The 25,129-nt window shown below is 53.7% G+C and overlaps 1 protein-coding gene across 3 annotated transcripts; it reads left to right on the top strand.

Moving 5' to 3' along the window:
* Window positions 1-1,435: 1,435 nt before the first annotated feature.
* Window positions 1,436-22,988, top strand: Cdc42ep4 (CDC42 effector protein (Rho GTPase binding) 4). 3 transcript variants are annotated; one of them, XM_013008786.1, is made up of 2 exons: window positions 1,436-1,513; window positions 20,559-22,988. In XM_013008786.1, exon 2 carries the CDS (start codon window positions 20,701-20,703, stop codon window positions 21,793-21,795), a length of 1,095 nt encoding a protein of 364 aa, XP_012864240.1. In that variant the 5' UTR covers window positions 1,436-1,513; window positions 20,559-20,700; the 3' UTR covers window positions 21,796-22,988. The 3 variants fall into 3 exon arrangements, with proteins under 3 accessions (XP_012864240.1, XP_012864239.1, XP_012864242.1); XM_013008785.1 differs by lacking the exon at window positions 1,436-1,513 and adding an exon at window positions 1,936-2,022; XM_013008788.1 differs by lacking the exon at window positions 1,436-1,513 and adding an exon at window positions 2,992-3,055.
* Window positions 22,989-25,129: the final 2,141 nt, after the last annotated feature.

The raw sequence follows: 25,129 nt of genomic DNA, 5'->3' as shown, positions 1-25,129 counted from the left end.
CAGCTAAAAGCTAGAGATGGAGCCAGCCATCTGCTTCGGGGCAAAGCTGAGCACCCGGCCAGATTGCAGAGACCTGGGGACAAGAGTCACTCCCCTACATCACCTGGAGGGAAAAGACGGTCCCCTGCGATCAGTAGAGGACCCAGTGCTCTCTTCCCCACTGGAATGGGCTGCTGTCTCCTCCTGGGTTGGGTTGGAGGGGCTGGGAAGGAACAAAATCACCAATAGCTAAAGAACCAAGAGGCTAATTGGATGCTGCAAAAACTAGCCATATTCCTTGCTACTCAGGAGGCTGACGTGTAAGATTGAGGTTCGAAGCCAGCCCCAATAGACAAATCCATTCATATCTCTAGTTAACCAGCAAAAAGATGGAAGTGGAGCTGTGGCTCGAGTGGTACAGTGCCAGCCTTGAGTGAAACAAATCTAAAATAGACTGAGGTAAAGCCCCAGGTTGGTGGCTAAAGAATCAAAAAATGTAATTGGGCCACCTGGTGCTTTCTTTTAGGCTTTTAACTCTAATGTTGGAATTTTAAGTCAAAGGTGAATCCAATCATCTCCAATCCACACTATTCCTCTCCCGGTCATAAGAACAACCTATTCCATTTTCCAGCTGTCCACAAAATCCTTTTACACCTAGTATCTGGTGCATCTGGACCCCCTCCCAGTGAGCCAGGAGAGGAAGAAACCACCCAGGCTGCTAGCACCCAGGAAAGAGCCTGAATATGGAGGGGGGTGGGGGTGGGGAGGGAGAGTGAAGTCCGGCCGAAACCTGTCGTTTCTGGCTCCGAAATGGCTCCATTTCCAGTCCTCATGTAGAATTTTGATAGTCTTTGTTATTGGTGGTGGTGGGACTTGAACCCAAGGTTTCAGACATGCTAAGCAAGTGCTCTAGCACGGAGCTAGCCCTCCTCCCAGCACCAAGTCCTCATTTTGGATTTATTTCCACTGTAGCAGGGAGTGGCTGCACCATTACAGCACTAGGGGCCGAGGGAAAGGGGGAAGTGGAGTCCTGAGGGCTTTCAGAGGAAGCTGAAGAGGAGGGGCCTGGCTGTGGGACCCTGAGGCCTCGCGGTGGGGGGGGGGAGGGCTGGAACCTCGGCCATCTCCACCCTCCCACTTCCTTAGAGCCGCTAACGGCCAAAGAACTTTCACTGCGCGGGTTCCACTTTCCTTTTTCTGAATATTTATTACTTTGGCTCGGATCAATCACCGCTGGGAATTGTTTCCTCCAAAAAAGAGAGCCCAAATTTCCTGCTTCTCGTTGGACCAGGCGGTGGGACTCTGGATTTAATTGCTCCTGGCGTTCACTTAAGCAAATCGTAGCCCCAGAGGGTACTTTGGACAAAGACTTGGGTGTGCAGGGCGATGGAAGACGGATCGCCCTCCCCAAACCCTCCCCACGCCCTGTCCCCCGCCTGGCCTCTGGACTGGCAGGCTCTCCCAAACCCCTCAATTTCCAGTAAGAATTCGGGACGGAATCCACGCCACGTGTGGCCGATCGTGAGGCGTGGAGGTGGGTGGCTGGTCCTGCCGGGGGTGTGGGGCGGAGCGGGAGCGAGAAACGCCACCTGGACTGGGGTTTGGTGTCATTGTTCAAAATGGGGACGGCGACGCGGAAGGAGGCTCGCGCCCCGGGCTCTGGGGAGCCCCTCACATGGGGGGTTCGCGACTCGGGGCTCAGGGAAGGGGGTGGGGTGCGCGCCCGGAAGCCTGTCCCGCCCTAGCGGCCCCGCATCGAGCTCCCAGAGTGTCAGATTTGAACGCCGCAGGCCGAGCGGGCCGGGCCGGAGTTCGTGGCCACCATTGGCTGCGGCGGCGGCGGCGTGACATCCGCGCGGGGGAGGGGGGGCAGGGGGCGGGGCCGGGCCGGGAAGGGGCGTGTCCAGGCGGCACCCCGAACCCGGAGACCGAGAGCGGGAGGGAAACAAACGCGGGCGCTGACATGGGCGGCCGGCCCCGCCAAGCCCACCGAGGGGAGCGCGCCGCCGCGCCCGCCGCGCGCTCGGGGAGCCGGAGACCCAGGTAGGCGCCGGCCGCCGCTGCCGCGCGTAAAGACGCGTGAGGCCGGGGAGGAGTGGGCGCGCCCGAGACCCCCTGGGCAGTGGATCGAATTCAAAGAGCCGAGGATGGGGGTGAGAGGGGCAGCGGGCCGAGGAGTAGGGCGCAGAGGCACCCCCACACACACACCCTGGGGCGCCCCGTCTCCCAGTGCTTCTCTGAGAGGAAACGGGGACCGGGGACGCCTGGAGGGGGGGCGCCTCGGGTACCCGGGATCCGGAGCCACACACCTTGTCCCAGAAAAAAGAGGGTGGCGGCCACCCAGGCGCAGAGTCGCCGGGACTCGATTTCCGTTCCCCAGCCTGGGATCCCTCGGGCTGGACGCGGGCGCCGTGTGGCTCGGGGTGGGGTGCAGGTTTTGACGGTCCTCCCCCCACCCCCAGCCCAGGAATGGGGTGTGAGCGGCTGTGGGCGGCCTCCCGAGGGGTGTGCGCGCGGAGTTTTCGGGAATAAGAGCCGAATGGTTCGCCTGTGGCGGCGGGAGCGGGTACTCTCGCTCGGTACCCGCCCTGCAGCACCCGCCGCCCGGGGTCACCGGCCGGCCGGCCGGCCCGGGGGAAAGAAGGGAAAGGCGCCTTGGGGACCGGAAGAGTATCCCCCCCCCCCTTGGGCCTCCCCGTCCGCCTCCCGGGGAAGACGCGGAGGCCGAGGCCCAGACTCCTCGCGTCGAGGTGCGGCTCCGCGGAGCTGGAGATCCCCCCACTCCACCCCTTGGAACTGGGGAGACCGCTGATGGCTTTGCCCCGCACCGGGGTCCTGGAGGGCATGCCCTGAGCCCCGCACGCGCGGCGGGGTCGCTGGCCCGGGAGCGATCGGTTAATGATTGAACCACCGGGCTGGCGACCTGGGCGCTGGGATCGTGGGCCCCGGCTCCTCCCTCCCCCGCCCCCCGCGGCGCCCCCCCCCCCGCTCTTTGGTTCGGCCTTGCCCCCGTTACCCGGGGTGGGAACCCCAGGAACTGCCCTGTCTGCTGGGGAGGGGATCCTGGTCGCTGCGGGTGAGTGCCTGGGCCTGGAAGGCTTCCTGGGAGAAGAGTTGTGTGTGTGTGTGTGTGTGTGTGTGTGTGTGTGTGTGAGAGAGAGAGAGAGAGAGAGAGAGAGAGAGGGGAGGAGGTGCCTCTGCTAACTCAAACCAGGTTCTTGTGTTTGCCCAATGCCATACGGCGGCCTGGGTTTTGGAAGTTTTTTTTTTCTCCCTGGGAAAATGAAGCGGGGTGTGGATACAATGCTGTCTTTTCTCCACGTCTGGGAACTTGTGTCCTACCTCCTTCACCCCCCCTCCCCCCATACAGCCCTCTAGAAATCTGACCAGCTCCCATGGCCCCAGGTGGGTCCACAGCCGCCACTGAGTAAGGAAGAGAGTCCTTGGGGGTGGCTTGACTGGGGAGCCCCCTTGCCCTCTCTAGAAGGGGTTGGGGAACTACATGGAGAATGTCCCCATCCTTAACGTCTCCCCCCCCCCCAGCAGCCATCTGGACCAGAGAAAGCCCCTATATACACATACACACCGAGTGTAAACACCCGAGGGGCCGCATGTAGGTAGGTGCCTCTCTGTCTTACAACTTCCCTGCAGTCTGCGTTTGTAATAACTCAACGGCAGCTCCCGCCCTCTTTCTGAGACAGGGCTGGAGGAGGGGACCACCAGCAGGATGGGCTGAATTTTAAGAGAACAAAGAACAGGGCACAAAGGAAAGGGGAGCTGAGCTGAGGCTCTCTCCCAGAATAGGGGTGTGTTGGAGCAGAGCCAGACCCTCTGCCAGCCCCCAGGAGCGTGTGAGGGACACCCCTCCCCCCAAGGCTATTTGGAGCTTCCACTAGGATCTTGTGAGGTGCCATCCCTGCTGGATATCTGGGACTCTGCCAAGAGTGGGTACCTTGTGAATAGCCCTCCGTCCTTCACCCACGTGACCGATTACTGTGGTTTATCTCTGAACTTGGACTTGGCCCCTCCCTTCAGGTAGTAGCTACTGCCTACTAGGAGAAACCCTGGCGATCAGGAGGGAGTCTTCCCAGGGGTCCTGGTGATCTGTGAGATTGCTGTGAGAAAGTAGAGATTTGAGGCGTCTCAACATTGAGTATCTTCTGGGGTTCACAGGGTTGGTGCTCAGGTCTTCCTGCTCACACTCTGAGCATTTCTTCTCTGCCTCTCCCCCCCCCCCCAGTGTCCTCCCTGCATCCCCCAGTGCCTGTCCCAGCCTGTTGTACACCCAGCCTGCATCTCTTGCCTCTTGGGACTGACAGGCCAGGCCTGGAACCAGGAAGCTGGAGAGTTATCTAGCTAGGAAGCCAGAGGTGAACTGGTCAGTGTTAATCTGGGAGCAGAATCCTAGATTCTTCTGTTCCAAGTCAGAGAGAAAGAGCCTTGGGTTGGGCTCGGGTTCAGGGGGGTGCCTTTCCCTTTGGATTGGCTGATTGATCTCCACTGCCAGGACTGGCTGTGCCCAGCTGGGGCAGGCAAGTTGGATGATGCTGACCTTTCCCTTTATCCCTGTCCCCAACCAACTTGGACCTTGATGGGAGTTTGGAAGGGTCTGAAGCTAGCATCCTGGATGGCAGTAGAGCAGGAACTGGAATCCTGTTGAGGAGCCTTGGAGGCACTTGTCCCAGTGGGGGAGGGGGAGTGTGTCCCTCAGTGGGGGGGGGTGAACGACAGGACAACGGGCTGATGCTGTTGATAAGGCTGGAGTGGAGAGCCAGGGTTGAGCAATCACACCCTGGGAACCCAGAGAGCTGACCTGAGCCACACTTAGTTAGGTCTTCTGCCCTGTGTACTGGAAGCTTTCTCTCGGCTTTGGGAAAAAGGGTCAAATCCTGGAGCCGGGAGAGGACTCCATGAAGTAATCCAGCAAAGGATCGAGATCACTAACCGCAGCAGGTAACCTCCAGAGTGCGCCTTAGAAGGCTGGGGTCCTCCTTCTTTGAGAGGGACTTGGACAGTGGTTCTGGAAGGGACTGGCGAGCTGACTGTGTGTAGGCCTGTGTGCCCTGTCCACTGTGGAGGAAATACAGCCACTTGCTTCCTACATGCCCCTGAGCCCCAGCTTACAGCCACCTCCTGGAGGACTCTTGGGCTTCTTGCCAGCTGGCAGTCATTAGAGTCCCCCCCTCCGCCCCCCGCACTGCCAGCATGTTGCTCCGGCCCCATGCCAGAGTGGCAGCATTGGCATCTAGAGCCTTCCTTTGCTTGGAACAGGACTCTGCCTGCCAGCCTGAAGAATGAGCTCCCTTTTGGGGCTCAAGTGAAATGGTTTGGCGGGTATGGTGAATGTATACACCTGATGTTTCTCCCTTGCTCATTTTTGTCAGGGCTCAGGGTGTCTGCAAGGCCACAGTCTTGAGCCAGAGTGACTCTTGGTCATCCTGGGGCTCAGTCACTGGGGTGACCCATAAGGCCAGCGGGAGTGGCCTCCAGCTCCCTGTGGTCTCTGCCTTCTCTCTTCATAGGTGTCCTGCAGTAACTGGATTTGGTCTGGAGTGAGGTGCAAAATGTCCCACTTGTGACAAGGAAGCCAGCTTTGTTGTCCCAGCTTCTCTTCCTCCTCTGCCCTTCAGGCTTCTGCCTCAGGCTCTGCTCCTGTAACCCTCTCCTTTCCTGACTGTGTTGCTTGCCTCTGGCTCTGGAGCACCCAAATCTCCATAGGGAAGTTGACAACTTTGTCCAATGAGGGAAGAGCCTGAGAGAGTCCAAAGGTGCTTAGCAGCCTGGGGTGCCCTGAGTAGAGTCCTCTCTGGACTAACTTGGTAGATGGTCACTGAAATTGAGTGCTTTGTTTGTAAGGGGGAGGGGAGCACCCTGGGTCTCTCAGATTCCTGAGTTATCTCTTTACCTTTATCTTCTCTTATCAAACAGAATCTATAGGAGCTTAAGTCCTGCCTGCTAAGAGGCCAGGCTTTTCCCTCCTGCATCAGGGTCAAAGGGTAAAGAGCACAGGAGAAACTTGCCTGGTGATTCACACTCCTAATCCTCGCCACTCTGGAGGCTGAGATGTGAGGGTGGTTGTTTGAAGCCAGCCCCAGGCAGGAGACTAAGACTCATCTCCAATTAACTACCCAAAGGCCAGAAGTGGAGGTGTGACTCAAGCGGTAGATCCTTGAGTTCAAGCCCAGGTGGTACCTGCACAAACAAAGGGAGGCCAGGGGAAGTAGCAAGTCCCAGGGCTGGTGGAAGAGAAAATGGACTCTATACCTGGGCTTGTATGGTTTGGAGGTCCTGGGACCCCTAGGACTTGGAAAGGACTTAGACCACATTCTACTCTGGAGTCTTTGGGATTAGGGGTGTGTGTGTGTGTGTGTGTGTGCCTGCCCGTGTGCGCGCGCGTGCTCACTCACTGTGATGGATCCTGTTAGAGCTTAGCAGAGTGACAGTAGCCATAGTGACTCTGGGTGTTTATGCTTGAAATCTCCACACCTGCTTGCCCAGAGTCCCAGCATGAGGGTATAGCACACAGGCAGTGGACACTTCTGCCCGTGTAGGGCTTCATATCTGTTGGTTTACTTAATCCTTCTAGATTATCAGTTGCTTTGAAAGCTTTGAGGAAACCAAGGCTGAAGTTATGTAGGCCAGTGCTGCAAGCCAGCTAGCTTGTCACCTGGGGGTCCTGCCTCTGACACTTAAGCTCCTACAGGGTCAGGATGGAAGATCTTGCTCTGTCCCCTGGGGAAGGAGCCAGCCCTCCCACCCCCAGACTCCCTCTGGAAACCCTGGAGTTATCCTAGATCCTCCTCTTCCAGGCTGGGTGCTGGTTCCTAAGAGAAGCAAAGTGAAACCAAACCGGCCTGACGGATCTGGTTACAAGTGCAGCGGCTTCCTTCTGAGACCAGCCAAGGAGCCTGGCTGTCCAGCCCAGGGCAACCTGTCCTGCAAGGGGACAATCTGGCCCACAGCCAGGCAGCACCCTTCCTCTGTTTCCTGCTTGTGGCTGTGGCATGCTCTGAGAAGCACACGTTTCCAGGAAGGACCCTGTAAACAAAGTTTCCGGATGTCCTAGAGTTACTGGGTCCTCTTGACTCCTTTGATTGGGTGTTGCTTCCGGTCCCTCCCAGACCTCGGCTCCTTTCTCTTCCTTTCTGGGCTATGCACATTCCCAGGTGGTGGGTGAGAGAAGCTTTCTTCTCCCTGTTGCTTCCTTCCTTCAGATGGTTCTGGAATCGGGATAGAGATGAACGCAGGACAAAGAGGAAGGAGCCTCTAGGCAAGGGTTCCTGACCGGATGGCTCCCCCAGGGGAGGCAGCTGTGTTCTGTGTCTAGATTAATCTGTATTTCCTCTGGAGGGATGAGGAGGGAGGAATGGATGCTGAGACCACGGAGATTAATTTTTCTTTTATTTTTGTGCCAGTACTGAGACTTGAACTCAAGGCCTAGGCACTGTCCCGAGGCTTTTTGCTCAAGGTTGGCACTCTACCGCTGGAGCCACAGTTCCACTTCTAGATTTTTGCTGGTAGGTTGGAGATATGAGTCTGATTTGTCAACCCGGGCTGGCTTTGAACCATGAGTCTCAGATCTCTGCCTGAGTCACCAGCATCTGGTGAAATACAGCCTTTCAAATGCTTAGGACCAGGTTTTGATTACCAGTTGAATGAAAACAGACCATCTGGTACATGCTAGGCTGAGCCAAGGCTCGGTAAATGCTAGTTCTTCCTCCTACCTCCTCCATGACCCATGGCCAGGGGAGTTACTGCCTCATGCAGGGACTGTGCTGGTGGCTGGACACTGTCACAACCCACAGAGCATACATCATTTCCCAGCTTTCTGGTTACAGGTCAGTGCTCCCCCTGGCCTGGACTCTCCCCGGCAAGTAAAGGGTGAATTATCCAAGCTGTAGTGTGTTCCCACAAAGCCCTGCTGAGTTATTGGCATCATTTTCTTGCAGACGGTGAGGATTGTAGACTCAGGATGGTGGGGAATGGCTGTAATAGATCCATAGGGAGCATGTCTGTCAATGGAAATAGCCCAAGGACAGGACTTGGGGTCGGGAGGGGAAACTAGGAGCCTGGGGTATAACTCGGTGGTAGAGCACGCTCCACGTGTGAGGTTCTGGCTTTGATCCCTAGCATCCCCACCCCACCCCACCCTACCCAAAACAGAAAGCTTTTCATGCTTGTAACTTCCATGCTTGTAATTTTTTAGTAGCCACTTTTGTTGGTCCTGTTTTGTTTTGTTGGTCCTGGTACTTGAACTCTAGGCCTAGGTGCACAAGGCTGGACTACTTTGAGCCACAGCTCCACTTCTAGGTTTTGTTGTTTTGTTTTTGTTTTTCGTTTTGTTTTGGTCGGTTGTGGGGCTTGAACTCCGGCCTGAGTGCTGTCCCTCAGCTCTTCAGCTCAAGGCAAGCGCTCTACCACTTGAGCCACAGTGCCACTTCTGGTTTTCTGGTGGTTAATTGGAGATGAGTCTCCTGGAGTTTCTTGCTTGGGCTGGCTTTGAACTGCTATCTGCAAATCTCAGCCTCTTGAGTAGCTAGGATTATAAGCGTGAGCCACCAGTGCCTGGCTGCAAATTTTTTTTAAGCCAGCATACCTAAAATATTCTCTCCTTTTCATCCTCTTCCCTCTTTTCTTCCCTCTGTATATGCGCCAGTACTGAAGCTTGAACTCAGGGCCTGGGCACTGTCCCTTAGATTTTTCACTCAAGTCTGGCATTCTACCCTTTGAGCCACAGCTCCACTTCTGGCTTTTTGCTGTTTAATTGGAAATAAGTATCTCACAGACTTTTCTGCTTGAGCTGCCTTCAAACTGTGTTTCTCAGATCTCAACCTCCTGAGTAGCTAGCATTATGGTATGAGCCACTGGTAAAGGCTCCAAAATATCTATCACTTAAAAAAATCATTAAAAAATTAATAGGTATGGCACCATATCTCTGTAATCCTAGCTACTTGGGAAGCAGAGGTAGAAGAATTGCAGTCCCACCCAGGTCAACCTAGGTTAAAGGTAGCTGCCTAGCAAGATTAAGGCCCTGAGTTCAAACCCCAGTACTGCCAAAGGAAGGCATGAAAGAAAAACATGTTGTTTTTTTTTATTGCTGACTTCAAAAACCAATACTTGTTTATATGGATAGGACATTTCAATTTGGATGCTAAACTTCATCAATACTTGATCAGTACTTGGGTTTCACTGAATTTACCATTGAAAACAGATTCACATGGACTGTATTTAAATTTTTCCATAAATGCCCCAAGCATGCACTTCCAATTTAAGATAATTAAAAATTAAATAAACTGAAAAATTCAATTTGCAAGTCACAATAATTACATTTCAAGTACTTGGGGGTTTTTTGAGGAGGGGGGCCGGGAACAGCAGAGCAGTGGAGTCCTGAGGCTTGAACTCAGGGCCTGGGCACTGTCCTTGAGCTTTTGTGCTCAAGGCTAGAGTGTTGCCACTTGAGCCACAGCTCCACTTCTGGCATTTTGGTGGTTAATTGGACATAAGTCTTACAGACATTCGTGCCCAGGCTGACTTTGAACTGTGAATCCTTAGATCTGAGCTTCCTAAGTAGCTGGGATTGCAAGCATGAGCCCCTTGCACCCAGCTTAGGGAGAGAGAGAAAAGTCAGGAGGCTAAGATTAGGAGAACGTCATTTGGAGGCTAGCCTAGGCAGAAAGTTCATGAGACCCCTTCTCGACCCATACCTGGTCATGGTGTTTCATCGCTATCATTCCAAGCTACATGGAAGGCTGGGATGGGAAAGATCAAAGTTCCAGGTCAATCCAGGCCAAAACAAGTTGGCCAGGCCTCAATTTTAGCAGTTGAACATGGTATCACAGACCTCTCATCCAGCTACTATGGGAAGCATGAATAGAAAAATCAAGATCCAGGCATGGGCCCTGGCAAAAGTTGAGTCCTCATCTCAAAATAATCAGTGCAAAAAGAGAGTAGATGTGTGGCTGAGCAGTAGAACACATACATAGCAAATATGATGCCCTGAGTTTAAACCCTAGTATCTCAAGACAGAAAAGAAAAAAAAATTACTGATTGCCAGGAACAGAGCTGTTTCCTGAGAGTAGCCACTGAATATTATGTTGACAATTGTAGCAATGTAACAGGAGGAGGATCGGAGGAGGGGATGGTTCTAAGTTGTAGATAATGCGCCTGTCTATTCACAGGGCCCCAAAGAGTCAATCGTGAGGTCCATCAGTATGTAAGGCAGTACAGCATCAAGCTGACAGTCAAATACATTAGGAGACTTGACGGACATGGTGTGGACAGTTGCTTTCTCCCTTGCCAAGCATGGATGGCTGAGCGCCCTGCCTTGTCTTGGAGCATATCAAGCGCAGAGTGACATCTGGGGCCTGGCCAGAGCAGGGAGAGGATGGTTATCTCTAGGACCTGGGTCATGCCTGATGGCTGGGTGGCTGGGCAGGGGCTGGCGTGGGTTGACTGGCCTGCAGGGAGGGAGGAGGAAGTTACCACCACCATCACTCCTCCCGCCCATGGATTTCAGAACAGGGTTGGGTCAAGGCCTGGCCTTGAGCAAACAGATGGGATCTGAGAAATGTGGAAAGCTGTGCCTATGCAGAGCGATGGCTGGAGAGACCCTGTCTTCTTTCGGGCAGACCCCTCTCCCTCACAGACCTCCCACGGAGGACTCGAACACTGGCAGACCTCTAAGGGCGGAGTCCACCCAGGGCAGCTTGGTTCTGAGGGTCTTCAATAAACAGCCTCAAGCTGGGTGCCAGCTGCTCACATTGTGATCCTAGCAGAGACCTGAGGATCATGGTTCACAAGCCCCAGCAGGAAACTCTTATCTCGAGTTAACCACCAAAAAGGTAACAATGGGGCTGTGACTCAAGAGGTAGAGCACCAGTCTTGAGCAAAAAAAAAAAAAGCTAAGGAACAGTGCAGCGCCAGGTCCTGAGTTCAAGCCCCAGTATGAGCAAAAAACATATAAAGTATAAGTAAGTAAATAAATGCACAAACAGCCTCTGTTCTCAGCTGTGGACATCTGCATGGGCCAGGCAGGAAACCAGGCTCTCCAAAGTGTGCCAAAAATGGCCTCCCATCACTGGAGGTGTGTTTGGGGGGGTAGATTTCCCCTTTCTGAGCCTCAGTTTCCCTTTCTATAAAATGAGGGCAGTTATGACCTGCACCTTGCACGCTTGCTTTGAGCATAACATTTGTTACCCCCTAGCCAGCAGGCAGGCAGGCTGGCAACAAGCCCCAGGTCACAGGGGAAGTGTTGACTAGTAGAGTGCTCATTGTCCTTGAGTACCCTCACCTGAGCTGCCAAAGGTAGGAATGACAAGAAGCCCAGCCTTTACCTGCCCTGGATATCAGACAGGACCCCGCAGTCTTGTAGGAGGCTGGCCTCTAGCTCGGAGAGAGCTCCCGTGTCACTGGACGGAGGCCAGCCTCCGGTGGGGTGGGAGGTAGGGAGCTAAGGGGGTTCAAGTACCAGGAAGCAGCTGTTGAGTGACTTCTCTGGTGGGCAGGAGGATCTTCAGTCTCTCTGTTCCCTGACATCAGACAAAACAGAACAAGGACCTAATAAACACATCCAGAATGGGGGGTCACTTGTGAGGAGGAAGGAGGGTGCGGGAAGGGGTGTGAAGTGGTGGCATCTGAATGGCTGGGGTACCATTCATAGTCCTCCCCGCCCCCCTTGGCATCTTGTATTTCATGACAGCTGTTGAGAAGTGGAGAATTTTGAGCTGGTTTTGAAATTAAAGTCTTTTCCTTAAGCCTCAGAGGCTTAGGGGTTTATTATTATTAAAACACCCTTACCACATTAAAGAGAACTTTTTCTCAAAGCCAATTTTCCTCAAGAGCCTCATATAACTTCTTGGTTTCTTGGTGAGTTCAGTCGTTATACATGGCAGCCCATTTGTGTGACATTGCAAGCGCTGTATATTAGCCTGCCGTGTGTGTGTGTGTGTGTGTGTGTGTGTGTGTGTGTGTGTGTGTGTGTGTGTGTGTGTGTGTGTCCGTCCGTCCGTCCGTCCGTCCGGCTGTTTGATGAACAGCTCTTAGTGGTATATACAGCCCTAGGGTCCAGACTACCCAGCTAGCATGATAGCCTGAGAAATCTGTTCAGTTTGCAGAACCACCCCCCCACACCCCCCTCCCCATCCCTGCATTTCTTAACCAGTTATGTACTACCAAGATTTAGTCTTGTCTGGCACTGTGGTGCATAAGGGTAGGGTCTGGTGAAGATTTGAGTGTGGGCTTCTTCCCCCCACCCCCACCCCGCAACTGATAATCCTTTCCAGATGCTGGAGGAAAACTGCTGTGGTTGTGGATGTCTACCGCCACCTATCCCCACCCCATCCTAGGATCATTAAGGTTCTGATCAGGGTGTTGCGACTCTCTCCCTGCCTGCTGGGAGGCAGTCCCTCCTCCTTGGTTCTTCTTTTCAGTAACTGACCAGGCTGGCTAATCTGAGGTACTGGAGCTTCATTTTACTTTATTTAGTTATTTAGGTGTCTGTCCTGGGGCTTGAACTCAGGACTCGGATGCTGTCCCTGAGCTTTTTTGCTCAACGCTAGCCCTCTACTGCCTGAGCCACTTGTAACTTTTTGGAGGTTAATTAGAAATATGAGTCTCATGAACTTTCCTGCCCAGGCTGACTTCAAACTGGGATCTCAGATCTCAGTCTCCTGAGTGGCTAGGATTACAGGTGTGAGCCAGTGATGCCTGTGCTTGAGGCTGCATTTCAGAATCCCTAAGGGTATGCAAAAAAATCCACTGGCACCAGAGAAAGAACATTCCAGAACTGTTTACAGCTGGCCTTGTATCCACTGGTCTGTTCCCAGCCCTCCCCCCGCCCCCACCAAAATGTGCAGATTCTTAAGTCCCTTACGTAAAATACCGTGACGCTTGTATATACCCTACGAACATCCTCTGGTGTGCCAAAGCATTGCTAGGTTACTTGGTGTAAGCGCTGTGTAAATAGTTGTGCTGTATTGTTTAGACAGGTGTGTAGGGGGTGTCCGCATGTGTTATACACTGATGCAATTTTGTGCTGAGTGATTTGAATCTGAGCTTGTCTGAGGCCACAGATGTGGAATCTACGCACAGAGAGAGCTGACTTGTATTGATTTTTCTTGGAAAACAGAAAAATGAAGCCTATTGCTGCTGGCTCACGCCTGTAATCCTAACTACTCCAGAGGCTGAGATATGAGGATCAAGGTTTGAAGCCAGCCTGGACAGGAAATTCCCTGAGATTCTTATCGCCACAATTAATCACCAAAAAGTGGTAGAGTGTTAGCTTTGAGCAAATAGGCTCAGGGGCGCAGTGCCCAGGCCCTGAGTTCAAGCCCTGGACCAGCATGCATATACACACAAAAAATATAGTACAGGCCTGTAATCCCAGCACTCAGGAGGCCAAGAATGGAGGATCGTGAGTTCAAGGCCAGTTTAGACTACCTAACGTAACCCTGTCTCAAATCAAAAACAAAAGCAAGAATTGTGTACTGCATTTACAAGTATGCACATATATACATAATTTAGACATGCATACATCTGCATAGTTTACACTATAAGTGGTTTTGTTCTTTTTTACTTTTTTTTCCAGGCCTAGGGCCTGAGCTCAAAGCCTAAGCTTCTTTTGCTCAAAGCTAACACTACCACTTTGAGCCACAGTGCCACTTCCGGCTTTTTCTGTGTATGTGGTACTGAGGAATTGAACCCAGGCCTCATGCATGCTAGGCCAGCACTCTACCACTAAGCCACCTTCTCATCCCTCTATTTTATTTTTAAATGCATTTTATTCTATTTTAGCAGTGGAGAGTGTGTCCAACGCTGGCCTGAATCCATGCGTTAAGGCAAGTCGTTCAATTCCACATTTCCATCTCTGAAAATCTGGTCCCACCACACCCAGGCAGTTTCCAGAGATCTGTAACACAGACACACAGCGGGTATGGGAGTCATAATCACAGTGTTTCATGGTCTCATCCTGGGCTTTTATTTCTGGTACTTGTGGTGCTTCAGGCACCGAGTATATTAAGTCACTTGTAAACTCCTTGTACAAACATCACACTTTGAAAATGCCAGGGCGTATGCCGGAAGCAGCTAAAGGTTATACTGAAGTCAATAAGTCACCTCGAAGTCCTCGGTGCGGGTCCTGCACCTTTCCTGGATGGAAAGGTCTTTGTCACCCTCACTGGACTTTTTTTCTTCTTCTTTTTTGGTCAGTCCTGGGACTTGAACTCTGGGCCTGGGTGCTGTCCATGAGCCTTTTTTTTTTTCGGTCATGTGACTTGAACTCCGAGCCTGGGCACTGTCCCTGAGCTCTTCAGCTCAAGGTTAGCACTCTGCCACTTGAGCCACAGTGCCACTTCTGGTTTCTGAGTGGTTTATTGGAGAGAAGAGTCTCATGGGCTTTCCTGCCCAGGCTGGCTTTGAACTGCAATCCTCAGATTTCAGCCTCCTGAGTAGCTAGGATTACAGACGTGAGCCACCGCTGCCTAGCCCCTGAGTCTTTTTGTGCTCGAGGCTAGCTCTCTACCACTTGAACAACAGTACCACTTCTGGATTTTTCTGAGTAATTTATTGGAGAGCAGGGTGTCACTGACTTTCCTGCCCTGACTGGGTTGGAACTGTGATCCTCTGATCTCAGTCTCCTGAGTAGCTAGGGTTTTAGGCATAAACCACCAGTGCCTGGCTGAACCTTCTTCCTATCTTTGCTGGCTAAAAGCTGGTGAGTGTTCCCGAAAGCCCTGGATGTTTTCATGGCTGATAAAAGCCAGAGCCATTGGCCCCCTATGGGAGGAGCATGGCCACATTATTGCTGATTGTCTTCCCACTGATAGATGTAGCGCTGGCCCTACATTTTGGCAGGATGTTGGCCTGTTCCCAGTGAGAAAGGCCAGTGACACACCAGGTGATAGCCAGCAGGATGCTGGGGACTTAAAGTCACCCCAAGAAGGTCTAGGACTCCCTTCCCCTGCCTGCTTCTCTCACCCACCATCAGCGCTCTCACCCAACTGCAGACAAGCCTTGGGTGTGGACCCCATTATCTTTTTCCTCCTTGAGCACACCCTCATGCTCTCCATCTCTCCCCCCATTAGAGGATCCCTCCACCAGATTGGGTCACATGTTGCTTATGCCTGGTTTATGTACCCAGAATGGCCCAGTTCCTCCCCTGCTCTGACAGGGAGGGAGAAGCCCCCACGGGATTTGACCCCAGGCCACATAGTTTTCATTCTATTCCTCAAACTCCACAGGCCTGTTTCCTACCCTGGGGCCTTTGCACATGCCAGTTGCTTTGCCTGCCCCCATCTTGGATCTTGATGTGGCTGTCTCTTATCACTTAGCACACAGCTAGGTCATAGTGCCTCTGAGTGCTCCCCCAACATTCCCACTTCTGCTTGCTCATCTCATCCTGTTTCCCTTGATACTGAGAACTGTCAGGGACTCTTTTGCTGGGGCTGGAGCTTAGGGTCTCACCCTCTAAGGGTTGTCTTATCTGGGCTGGCTTCTAACCAGGATCCTCAGATTTCAGCCTCCTGAGTATCTAGAATTAAAGACAAGAGCCACTAGCGCCAGGCTACAAGGAATGGTTTTATTTTACAAGGTTTTTTTTAAAATTTTATTTTTAATTGTCATTATAAAGGTGATGTACAAAGGGGTTATAGTTACATCAGTCAGATAATGAGTACTTTTCTTTTTGAACATAGCCCACCCCTTCCCTTGTTTTCTCCCAGTTTTTCCCTCCCATCCCCACTCACTAGTTGTATAGTTCATTTTAACATAGTGAGTTCCACTGATGTGTTTGTTCGCCCTTTGTCCCTCCATTTCTGTGCTATTTTACAAGTTTATGCTCCCAGCCTTTACTCACCTACACATGTCTGTCCTGGAAGCAGGACATACCACCGCCCTGGCTCCGGAGCCCTTCAAATGCCCACATCCAAATACACAACTCCTGTACACTAAATGCCACGGTGTTTAAATTAACTTTTTTTTTTTTTTGATCAGTTGTGGGGCTTGAACTCTGGGCTGTCCCTGAGCTCTTCAGCTCAAGGCTAGCACTCTACCACTTGAGCCACAGTGCCACTTCAGGCTTTTTCTGCTTATGTAGTGCTGAGGAATCGAACCCAGGGCCTCATGCATGCGAAGCAAGCACTGTACCACTGAGCCACCTTCCCAGCCCTTTAATGCCACGGTGTTCACAGACACCTTTGTTCCTCCTCCTGTGTGCTGTGTCTCTCGACTTGTGTTGTGTATATTGTCATAGATGATGGTTATGCTGCAGTAAGAAAAAAACAAAAAGCTGGACGCAGGTGGCTGTAATCCTAGCTACTCAGGAGGCTGAGATCTGAGGATAGTGGTTCGAAACCAGCCTAGGCAGGGAAGTCGGAGATATTCTTATCTCCAAATAACCATCAGAAAACCAGAATTAGCACTGTGGCTCAAATGGTAGAGCACTAGCTTTGGGTAGAAAAGCTCAGGGACAGTGCCCAGGCCCTGAGTTCAAGCCTACAACCAGTAAGAAAGAGAAGTAAAGTCTGTACATATCCAATATAGTACAGATGCAGATTTTTCCCTCAAAGATTTCTGGCTAGTGATTGGCTGAGTCTGTGGATATAGATTTCAGATACAGAAGGGCTGGCTAGGTAAAAATACTGGGGGTCTACAATGAGTCTGTGAATGAAGAGTAAATAAACTAAACCTCCTTTAGCCAGTCCAAGTCATGGTGCTCTGAAAGTCCTCACTGCCCATGCCACTGACTGACCTCAGGACCCAGGCGAGGGCTGTGTTGGTGAAGGGGTGTCTGCCCTTGGCAGTGGACATTGAAGCATATTCACTCCTTAAGCTGGGGTGAGCTATTGGTCAGCTGCAGAATGAGCAGCCGGAGCCGGGGGGGGGGGGGCACAGGAGAGCTAAGATCTGGCTCCAGCCTTGGGCTGGGCTGCCAGGGTTGGGCCACTGCCTGGGTATTTGATAGGGTGGATTGATCCTGTCTGTCTATTGAGGGACTGCTGGTCTGGACACTGTCCACGCAGATGGGTGACCACTAGCCATGCACTCCAACCAAGGAGTGTGGTGACAGGCCGAGACCAGGCCTATAAGAGGAGCTTGTTACTCTTCTGCCTTGGGAAGGTTCTGTGGTCAGTGGGCTGAGACAGGAGGAAGCAGGTCCTCCAGAAGCCCAGGAGAACTAGGTAATCACGAGCTACAGATCCATATCCACTTCCTTTGCTCTGCCAGGGGGGGAGTGGCCACTTGTCCTCTTGGGCAGCCTGTGTTAGCCATTACCACTTCCTCAGATCTGAGTCACAGTGCTTCGGGACACTCCTGAAGCTATAACTCCTGAGTGCCTCTCTTTCTGGGGGACATAGCTCCCCACCCCCAGAGAATTCTGACCGCTTCCTGGAACAAAGATTCCCCAACACACACCTTCCTGTCCTCAAATACCCTGTCTATCTTCACCCCAGCATCAAATTTACTATGTTAGAGACGTAAGGGTGGCACAGAACTTTCTAGACACAGCAGTCAGGGTCCTCTCTTCTCTGGATCCCTTGGCCAACTGTGAGGGAAAAAGCACCCATTGGCCGTGGTCACTGGGCAGAGGTGTGCCCTTGGGTTGGAACCCGCTGAGTCCAGCTTCCATGTAGGTGAAAATGAAGCTGCTTTCCCACTGAAGAGGAGAGTACTACACCTTAGTGACTGCATCCCTGGCAGCCACTGAGTCCAGCACCCTTCCCAGTGCCAGAGCTGGCCTCATAGCTGCTACAATGACATGACTGACTCTGGCCTTTTTTTTTTTTTTTTTTCTGGACCTGGGGCTTGAACTCAGGGCTTAGGTGCCCTCCCTGAGCTCTTTTTCTCAAGGCTACACTCTACCACTTTGAGCCACAGCACCACTTCTGGTTTCCTAGCGGTTACTTGGAGATAAGAGTCTCACAGACTTTCCTGCCTGGGCTGGCTTTGAACCTCGATCCTCAGATCTCAGCCTCCTGAGTTTCTAGGATTACAAGGCTGAGCCACCAGCACAACACACACACACACCAAAAGCTCTCTTTGGATGAAGTTTCATTGGGACACAGCCCTGTGCACTTGTTTGAACGCTGCCTATCTGGCTGCTGCTTGTTAACAAGACAGCTCAGTGGCCTGTGACACAGATGAAAATACTTTGCTGCCTGGCCCTTGGGGAGAAGGGTGGTGGTCAGGCTGTTGTTCTCTGTTTGTTTGGAAGTGGGGAGGAGGGAGGTAGTCTGGCTGTTTCACCACCTGTGGCGTTGGAGGTGGGGAGGAGGGTTGTGATCAAGCTGTTCTTATCTGATTATTTAGAGGTAGGGAAAAGGGTGGTAGTCAGGCTGTTCCTGTCTGGTTGGAGGTAGGGAAGGTTTGTAGTTTTGCTATTCTCTGGTGGTTTGGAGTGAGGATGGGGGTGGTAGTTTGGGGGGTAGAGGCCGGGAGGACAGTGGGATCACATGAGGTTTCCTGCCGGTCTGGTGGGCGATGGTTGTCATTGCGCCCTGGCACCTGTCTCCCGAGGTCCTGCTATTTGGTGCTTGCTGGAGGACCGGCAGTGTGACTGTCACAGTGGAGTGCTTGATGGGGGGGGCCATCAGACTGGGGAGGTAGCACTTGGCATGAAATGAGCGTGGGGAGGCATCAGGGAGTACAGAGAGTCCAGGAGCTGTGCTGTGGGTTCAAGTGACAGCAGAGGGGAGGGGTTAGAAATTCAGGGGTTGTTTGAAGAACAGATGTGGGGCCCATGCTGCTGGACACAGGGCAGAAGGGCTCTGGAAGCTCAGAGCCCAGGCGGAAGATTACATTCCAGCCAGCAGGGATAGAGATAGAAGGGTGACCTGAGGGTACTGGGGGCATGCACAGGTAGGAGGTGCTTTGGGGTGTGGCAATAAGGTGGTTGGTTGGGATCCAAGCAGAAGCTCAGGGATTGGATCCCAGCACAAGGAAGGCGGGCAGTGAGAGGTGACGAGGAGGTCAGAACCATCGCAGGAGCCTGGAGTTTGCTCAGAGTGGGCGCCACTGTGGGCCCCTTTTAGCTAAGAAGTGATAGAAAAACCATGCACCTGTTGACTCACCCCTGTAATCCCAGCTACTCAGGAAGCAGTTTGGGCAGGAAAGTCCACAAGACTGACTTCACTCACTCACACACACACACACACACACACACACACACACACACTCAAAGTGAAGGAAAATTGATAGTGGAAGAAAAGGGGAGGCAGGAAGACCTGCTAGGCAAATGTTGGGGGACCAGGTGGGGTGGGGTGAGGTGGCTACCTTTGGGTGACAGTTGGCTGTAGAAGCAGCTCAGGCTGGGCCCCAATGTTTAGGCTTTTCAATGGGATGGGCCACTGATACCAGGGCTGCCAGCAGGCCTGGGAAGCAGCTGGCACTGGGGGCCCAGCACTGCCCCTTAACCCACTTCTCTCCACCCTGCAAAGAAGTTAAGAGGTGGTTTGAATTTCACCTTGGCCCTTCCTTGCCAGGGGGTATAGGTAGTACCCAGGATTCCACTGGGCTTTTCCTCCCTCTGCTGTCCTTTGGCATACTGACCAGTCCAGTAGCCTATAGATCCCAGAGAAGTAGGTCACTTAGGGTCTAGTCCCTGCTTCTCTCTAGCCCTCATGATTTTTTCTTTTTTTCCAGTCAGTCATGGGGCTTGAACTCAAGGCCTGAGCACTGTCCCTGAGCTCTTTTGCTCTACCACTTTGAACCACAGCTCCACTTCTAGTTTTCTGGTGGTTCATTAGAGATAAGAGTCTCAAGGAGTTTCCTGCCCAGGCTGGGTTTGAGCAGTGATCCTCAGATCTCAGATCTCCTGAGTAGCAAGGATTACAGACATTGAGCCACCGGCTCGGCTAGACCTCATGATTAACAAAAGTAGCAGGAATTCTCCAAGCTTGGTCTCCCTGAGAGGTGGAGCCTGTGTGTGGGGCCCCACAGTGAAGACTCCACAGGCAGGATCCTCATTTATGACTGCGAAGGCTGGAGAGCTGGTTCTGTGGGTCTCCACCGCCCCACCTCAACTCTGACTCAGAAAGAGAGGCTGCCCACATTATGTGGAGGCCCTGGCAAGCGGCTAGTTTCCTGAGACTTGTCCCGTGCATTCCATTCTCCCTGTAGGTTTCTGACTCAGGCTGAGGTGTCTGCCAACTCCTCAGGGATTGAGATTAGACAGCAGGAAGAATTTAACAGCAAGTCTCCAGCCTGGCCACTGGGGAATCCCTTGAGCACCTTGATGTCCTTCAATGTGGTGCTGTTTGTACTCATCAGCATCCTGATTTGGGGAGGAGCTGGAGGGGGAAAAGCTTCCTCTGGAAGGAAGATTTCTTTCTGCCTCAGGGTTTCAGGGAAAGCCTCTGGTACTGAACTCTATAGCCCCGATTTGCAAAATCGCTCCTCCACCCGCGGAAAGCCTGTGGGTAAATAGTAAGTGGGCAGGCAGAGTTATGAAATGGATCATGGGCCCCGTTTTGCATTATTGCATTGGGGTAGGAGAGCTGGCTTTAAATGACAACCCCATGACAGATGGTGCGGGCCCCATGCCAGCCAGCCCTGTTAACCCTTTGCCTCCCACTCTCGGCCTGCAGCCCTATGACCTCGCTGTTGACGAGCCTTCCACCCGCTGGACTGGGACTACTGATCTGACCCCCCCCCCCGCCCCCTGGCGTCCGCCTGCGGCCAGAGAGCACACGACCTGCCCCGCCCCGCGGCCCACCCCGCCCCAGCACCATGCCGATCCTCAAGCAGCTGGTGTCCAGCTCGGTGCACTCCAAACGCCGGTCGCGCGTGGACCTCACCGCCGAGATGATCAGCGCGCCGCTGGGTGACTTCCGCCACACCATGCACGTGGGCCGGGCCGGGGATGCTTTCGGGGACACCTCGTTCCTCAACAGCAAGGCCGGGGAGCCCGACGACGGCGAGTCTCTGGACGAGCAGGCCTCGGCCGCGTCATCGTCCTCATCCAAGCGCAGCCTCCTGTCCCGGAAGTTCCGGGGCAGCAAGCGGTCCCAGTCGGTGACCCGGGGGGACCGGGAGCAGAGGGACATGCTGGGTTCCCTGCGGGACTCGGCGCTCTTCGTGAAGAACGCCATGTCCCTGCCCCAGCTCAACGAGAAGGAGGCCGCGGAGAAGGGCTCCGGCAAGCTGCCCAAGAGCCTGTCGTCCAGCCCGGTGAAGAAGGCCGAGGAGGCCGGCGGGGAGGAGGCGGGCGCCCGCCGGAACGGGGCCGCGGGCCCCCCCGCCCCGGACCCCGTCCTGGAGGAGCAGGCCTTCGGGGACCTGACGGATCTGCCCTTCGTGCCCAAGGCCAGCCACGGGCTGAAGCACGCCGAGTCCATCATGTCCTTCCACATCGACCTGGGGCCCTCCATGCTGGGCGACATCCTGAGCGTCATGGACAAGGACGAGTGGGACCCCGACGCCCAGGGCGGTGGCGGCTACCGGGACGAAGAGGATGAGCCAGGCCTGGGCGTCGGGGGCGCGCTCCTGACCCCCGCTGCCGGGGCAGCCCCTCCCCTGGGGAGGCCGGAAGACAAGGCCGCGCCCGACCTGGCCGCCTCCGTGCCCGCCTTGCCCCCGCACGCCGCCCTGGAGGAGGAGGAGGAGGGGTGGGCAACGGCGGCCCCCAGCCCCAGCTCGGCCCGCAGCGCGGGCAGCCACACCATGCAGGACAGCAGCTCCCTGTCCAGCGGCACCTCGGGCGTCCCGGAGGAGCGCAGCCCGGCCTTCCGGGGGCTGGACAGGGCCCGGGCCGCGCCCCCGCGGCAGCCAGACAAGGAGTTCTCCTTCATGGACGAGGAGGAAGAGGACGAGATCCGTGTGTGAGGCCGGCTGGAAGGAGCCCCCCCCCCTTCACACAGCTCCGGGCTGTACCCGAGTCCTGCCTCCACACCCCAGTGTGTGACCCTTTGACCACAAAGCCTCGGCCTCCCACGGGTGGACCTCGCGGATGAGGGGTGCCGGCTGAGACCGCCCCCCCTCGCCCCAAGGAGAGCTTGGGAGAATAGCATTGGTGCTGACTGGTCGCCTGACTTTGGGGCACCCCACGCCCACCCTTCAGTGCCTGCGGCCCAGCAAGAATCCTCCTTCTGGCCTCTTCCTCTGGCCTGGCCTCAAATGGATGCTAGATGTCAACCCGGGCTGTGGACCCTTGGCTTCCTTTTCTCTCCCAGAGTCCATGGTGCCCACCAGGGAAATGTGGGCAGCAGGGGGCAGAGGTGGTCACAGGCCACCAGCCCCTCCCTTCTCCACCCCCAGCTGCCTCACTGGAAACCAGCTGCCCCTGGGGATTGGGCCTTGACCTAAAGATCCCTGTCAACACTAAATGTCACCCGCCCCTTCCAGGAGAGAGGACAGGAGGGGGGCAGTTCCCAGGTCCCTGGATTTTCGAGAAGGGGCCCTTCCAGGGTAACAAGACTACAATCCTGGGCACTGCCCTGGGGGTGTGTCTGTTCTTTATTATCTGTGTTTAAATCTGAGTAGAGCAATGTTCACAACAGCATTAATTAGATCCACCACCAGGAGAAGGGGGTCCTCGTAGGAAACCTTTATACTAAGTCTCTCTCCTCTTGGAAATTCACAGTAACTGTTTGTATACTCAAGTCTAGTGATGGCCCCCTGAACTATGAGGGCTGGGTACCCACAGTTTTTGTGTTCCCCTCCCTAGCTGAACGAGGCCTGTGTAGAAAAATTCTGGAAAATTCTAGTTGTTTAAAAACCTAATAGATCCTTTGTAGAGTCTGGGAACAGGGAGGGTGGGGGCCGGGGATAGGGCACTGCCTGGACTCCCAGGTCCATCTCTTCCCCCACCCTGTGGCAGGCCCTTCCTCTTCTCTGCCCCTCCCCACTGCTGCTAAGACCAGTGCCCCAAGGGAGGGTTGCCAGATTTAGCACGCACACACACAAACACACAAGATCAGAAGCCTGGGTTTAATTTGAATTTCAGGTAACAAAGGATCTTTTTTTTTTTTTCTGTTACTGCGTCCCATGCAATATTTTTGTTTAGATTTTTTTTTGGGGGGGGGTTGTTGAGACCAAGGGCTCTATACTTGGCCCAGACTGGTTTGGCACCGGAGGGCCTTCTGTCTCAGCCTCCCCAAAGTGCTGCCTTTTGTTCAGAGGTCTGGGCCATCACACCCACCCAGTTGGCTTGCTATCTGGAACATTCTTACGTTAAAAAGTTGTTTATTGTTTTTCTGAAATTCAAGTTTTGCTCAGCTCCTGTAACTCTACCCAGGGCTCAGGCTAAGAGCTGGGATTTGGGCCCCTGGGGTGACAGCGGATTATTTTTCTGTCCTGGGAACTGGCTGACCCACCTCCCAGACTAGGATGGCCCGTGGGAGGCTGGAGAGAACAAAGGACACACAACTACGAAACCCAGCTGGCTGGGGAGGGTGGCTCAAGTGATAGAGTGCCAGCCTAGCAAGCTTACGGTCCTGAGTTCAAGCCCCAGTACTGCCAAACAAACAAAACACAGGCCCAGTCAGCTAAGGGTAGCTGCCTGGGCCCCGACTCTGAGACACTAACCTGCTTCCCTAGCAGGCGCGCAGGCCACCCAGGTCCCCCTGTGGCTGACAGTGCACTTAGCTCCTACACAGGCTGATCCCGGAACCTAGAACCTAGAATTGCTGACTGGGGCGCTCACCACCCAGCCACCTTTGGGACCCTTCAAAGTCCCTTCCAGAGACTGTAAACTTTGTGAGTTTTTTTTTTTTCCATGCTAAAGCAACAAGGAACTATTAAAAAGCCCTCTAGCAAACGTGGTGTCTTGTGTTCTGCCTTTCTGGGTGTGAGGGGGTGGGGGGGAGCCCCCCCATCTGGCTTCTCTCTCGAAATCTCTTAGGTGCCATGCTCTCCTGCACCATCCTCAGCCCCCTTGGAAAGGCAAGGCTCAGTACCTGGGACACTACTGACACTTGGTGAGGAGGGGGAGCCATGGTCACCAACCGCATTATAAGGGGAGGACACTGCCACTCCTGTAGAACGGGGCTGCAGACATGGTGCCCATGGGAGACATGGCTCAAGTGGTAGAGCACCAGCTGTGAACAAGCAAGCCCAGCCAGAGTGTAAGGCTCTGAATTCAGATCTTGGTACATGCAAAAACAAAAAAACTCAAACCTCTGCTCTGTTCACTACCATTCCTGGGAGCAGCAAAGCTTTGGTTTGGAGCCTTGGGAAACAAGGCTGGCCCATTAGCCAGGGCCCTGATGGCTCTCTGGGAATGCAGGGGAAACTTGCTCTTTCCTGGGCATCCACAGAGAAATTTAGGCTCCTCATTCATCTTGTCTCTGGGAAGCAATTAGAGACATAATTAAAATGTCACCCAGGGCCCTCTGTAGATGGACTCATTAGAGCTAGTGAGGGACGGGGTGTGTATAAAGACTTGTGAGCAGAGCAGGGCAGTGACCCTGAGGAGGAAGGTGGAGCCTGAGCCAAGTTCCATGGCACAGGGGGCAGCCCATGTGGGTGGACGGTGGAGGGGGTGTGACAAGGCCTTGGATGTTGCAGCCTGGTTCAGGGATGACAAAAGAAAGGAACTGCTTGACAAGCCCTGGGCTGTTTGGGGTCTGAGGGAAGCACCTAGGCCTGACATCTTTTTGACTTTGTTGGATCAACCAATGCAGGCCACCAGAGATGCAGAGAGACCCAAGACATGAGCCTGGGGGAGATGCACGTCCTTCATCCAAAGTTTGGTGGGTTTTTGGTTTTTTTTGTTTAACTGTTGGTTGTGGGACTTGACCTCAGAGCCTGGGCGCCGTCCCTCAGCTCTTCAGCTCAAGGTTAGCATTCTACCACTTTGAGCCACAGCACCACTTCTGGTTTTCTGATGGTTAATCAAAGGTAAGAGTCTCATGGACTTTTTTCTGCCCAGGCTGGCTTTGAACTGTGATCCTCAGATCTCAGCCTCATGAGTAGCTAGGATTATAGGCGTGAGCCACCAATGCCTGACAAATCTGAAGTTTTGTGTGTCGTAAATTCATGGTTGAACCCTTGTGTAGGCTGAGCCACAGCACCCCTGGGTGTATTCAGTTAGGGGATCCTTCATCCCTGAGAAATCTTTTTTTTTTTTTTGTCGGTCATGGGGCTTGAACTCTGGGCCTGGGCGCTGTCCCTCAGCTCTTCAGCTCAAGGCGAGCGCTCTACCACTTGAGCTACAGCG

The sequence above is a fragment of the Dipodomys ordii genome, unplaced genomic scaffold (genome assembly GCF_000151885.1).
Source record: "Dipodomys ordii isolate 6190 unplaced genomic scaffold, Dord_2.0 Scaffold7, whole genome shotgun sequence".
NCBI classification, from domain to species: domain Eukaryota; kingdom Metazoa; phylum Chordata; class Mammalia; order Rodentia; family Heteromyidae; genus Dipodomys; species Dipodomys ordii.
The sequence above is the reverse complement of the archived record's forward strand: the minus strand, read 5'-3'. Positions and strand labels throughout refer to the sequence as shown.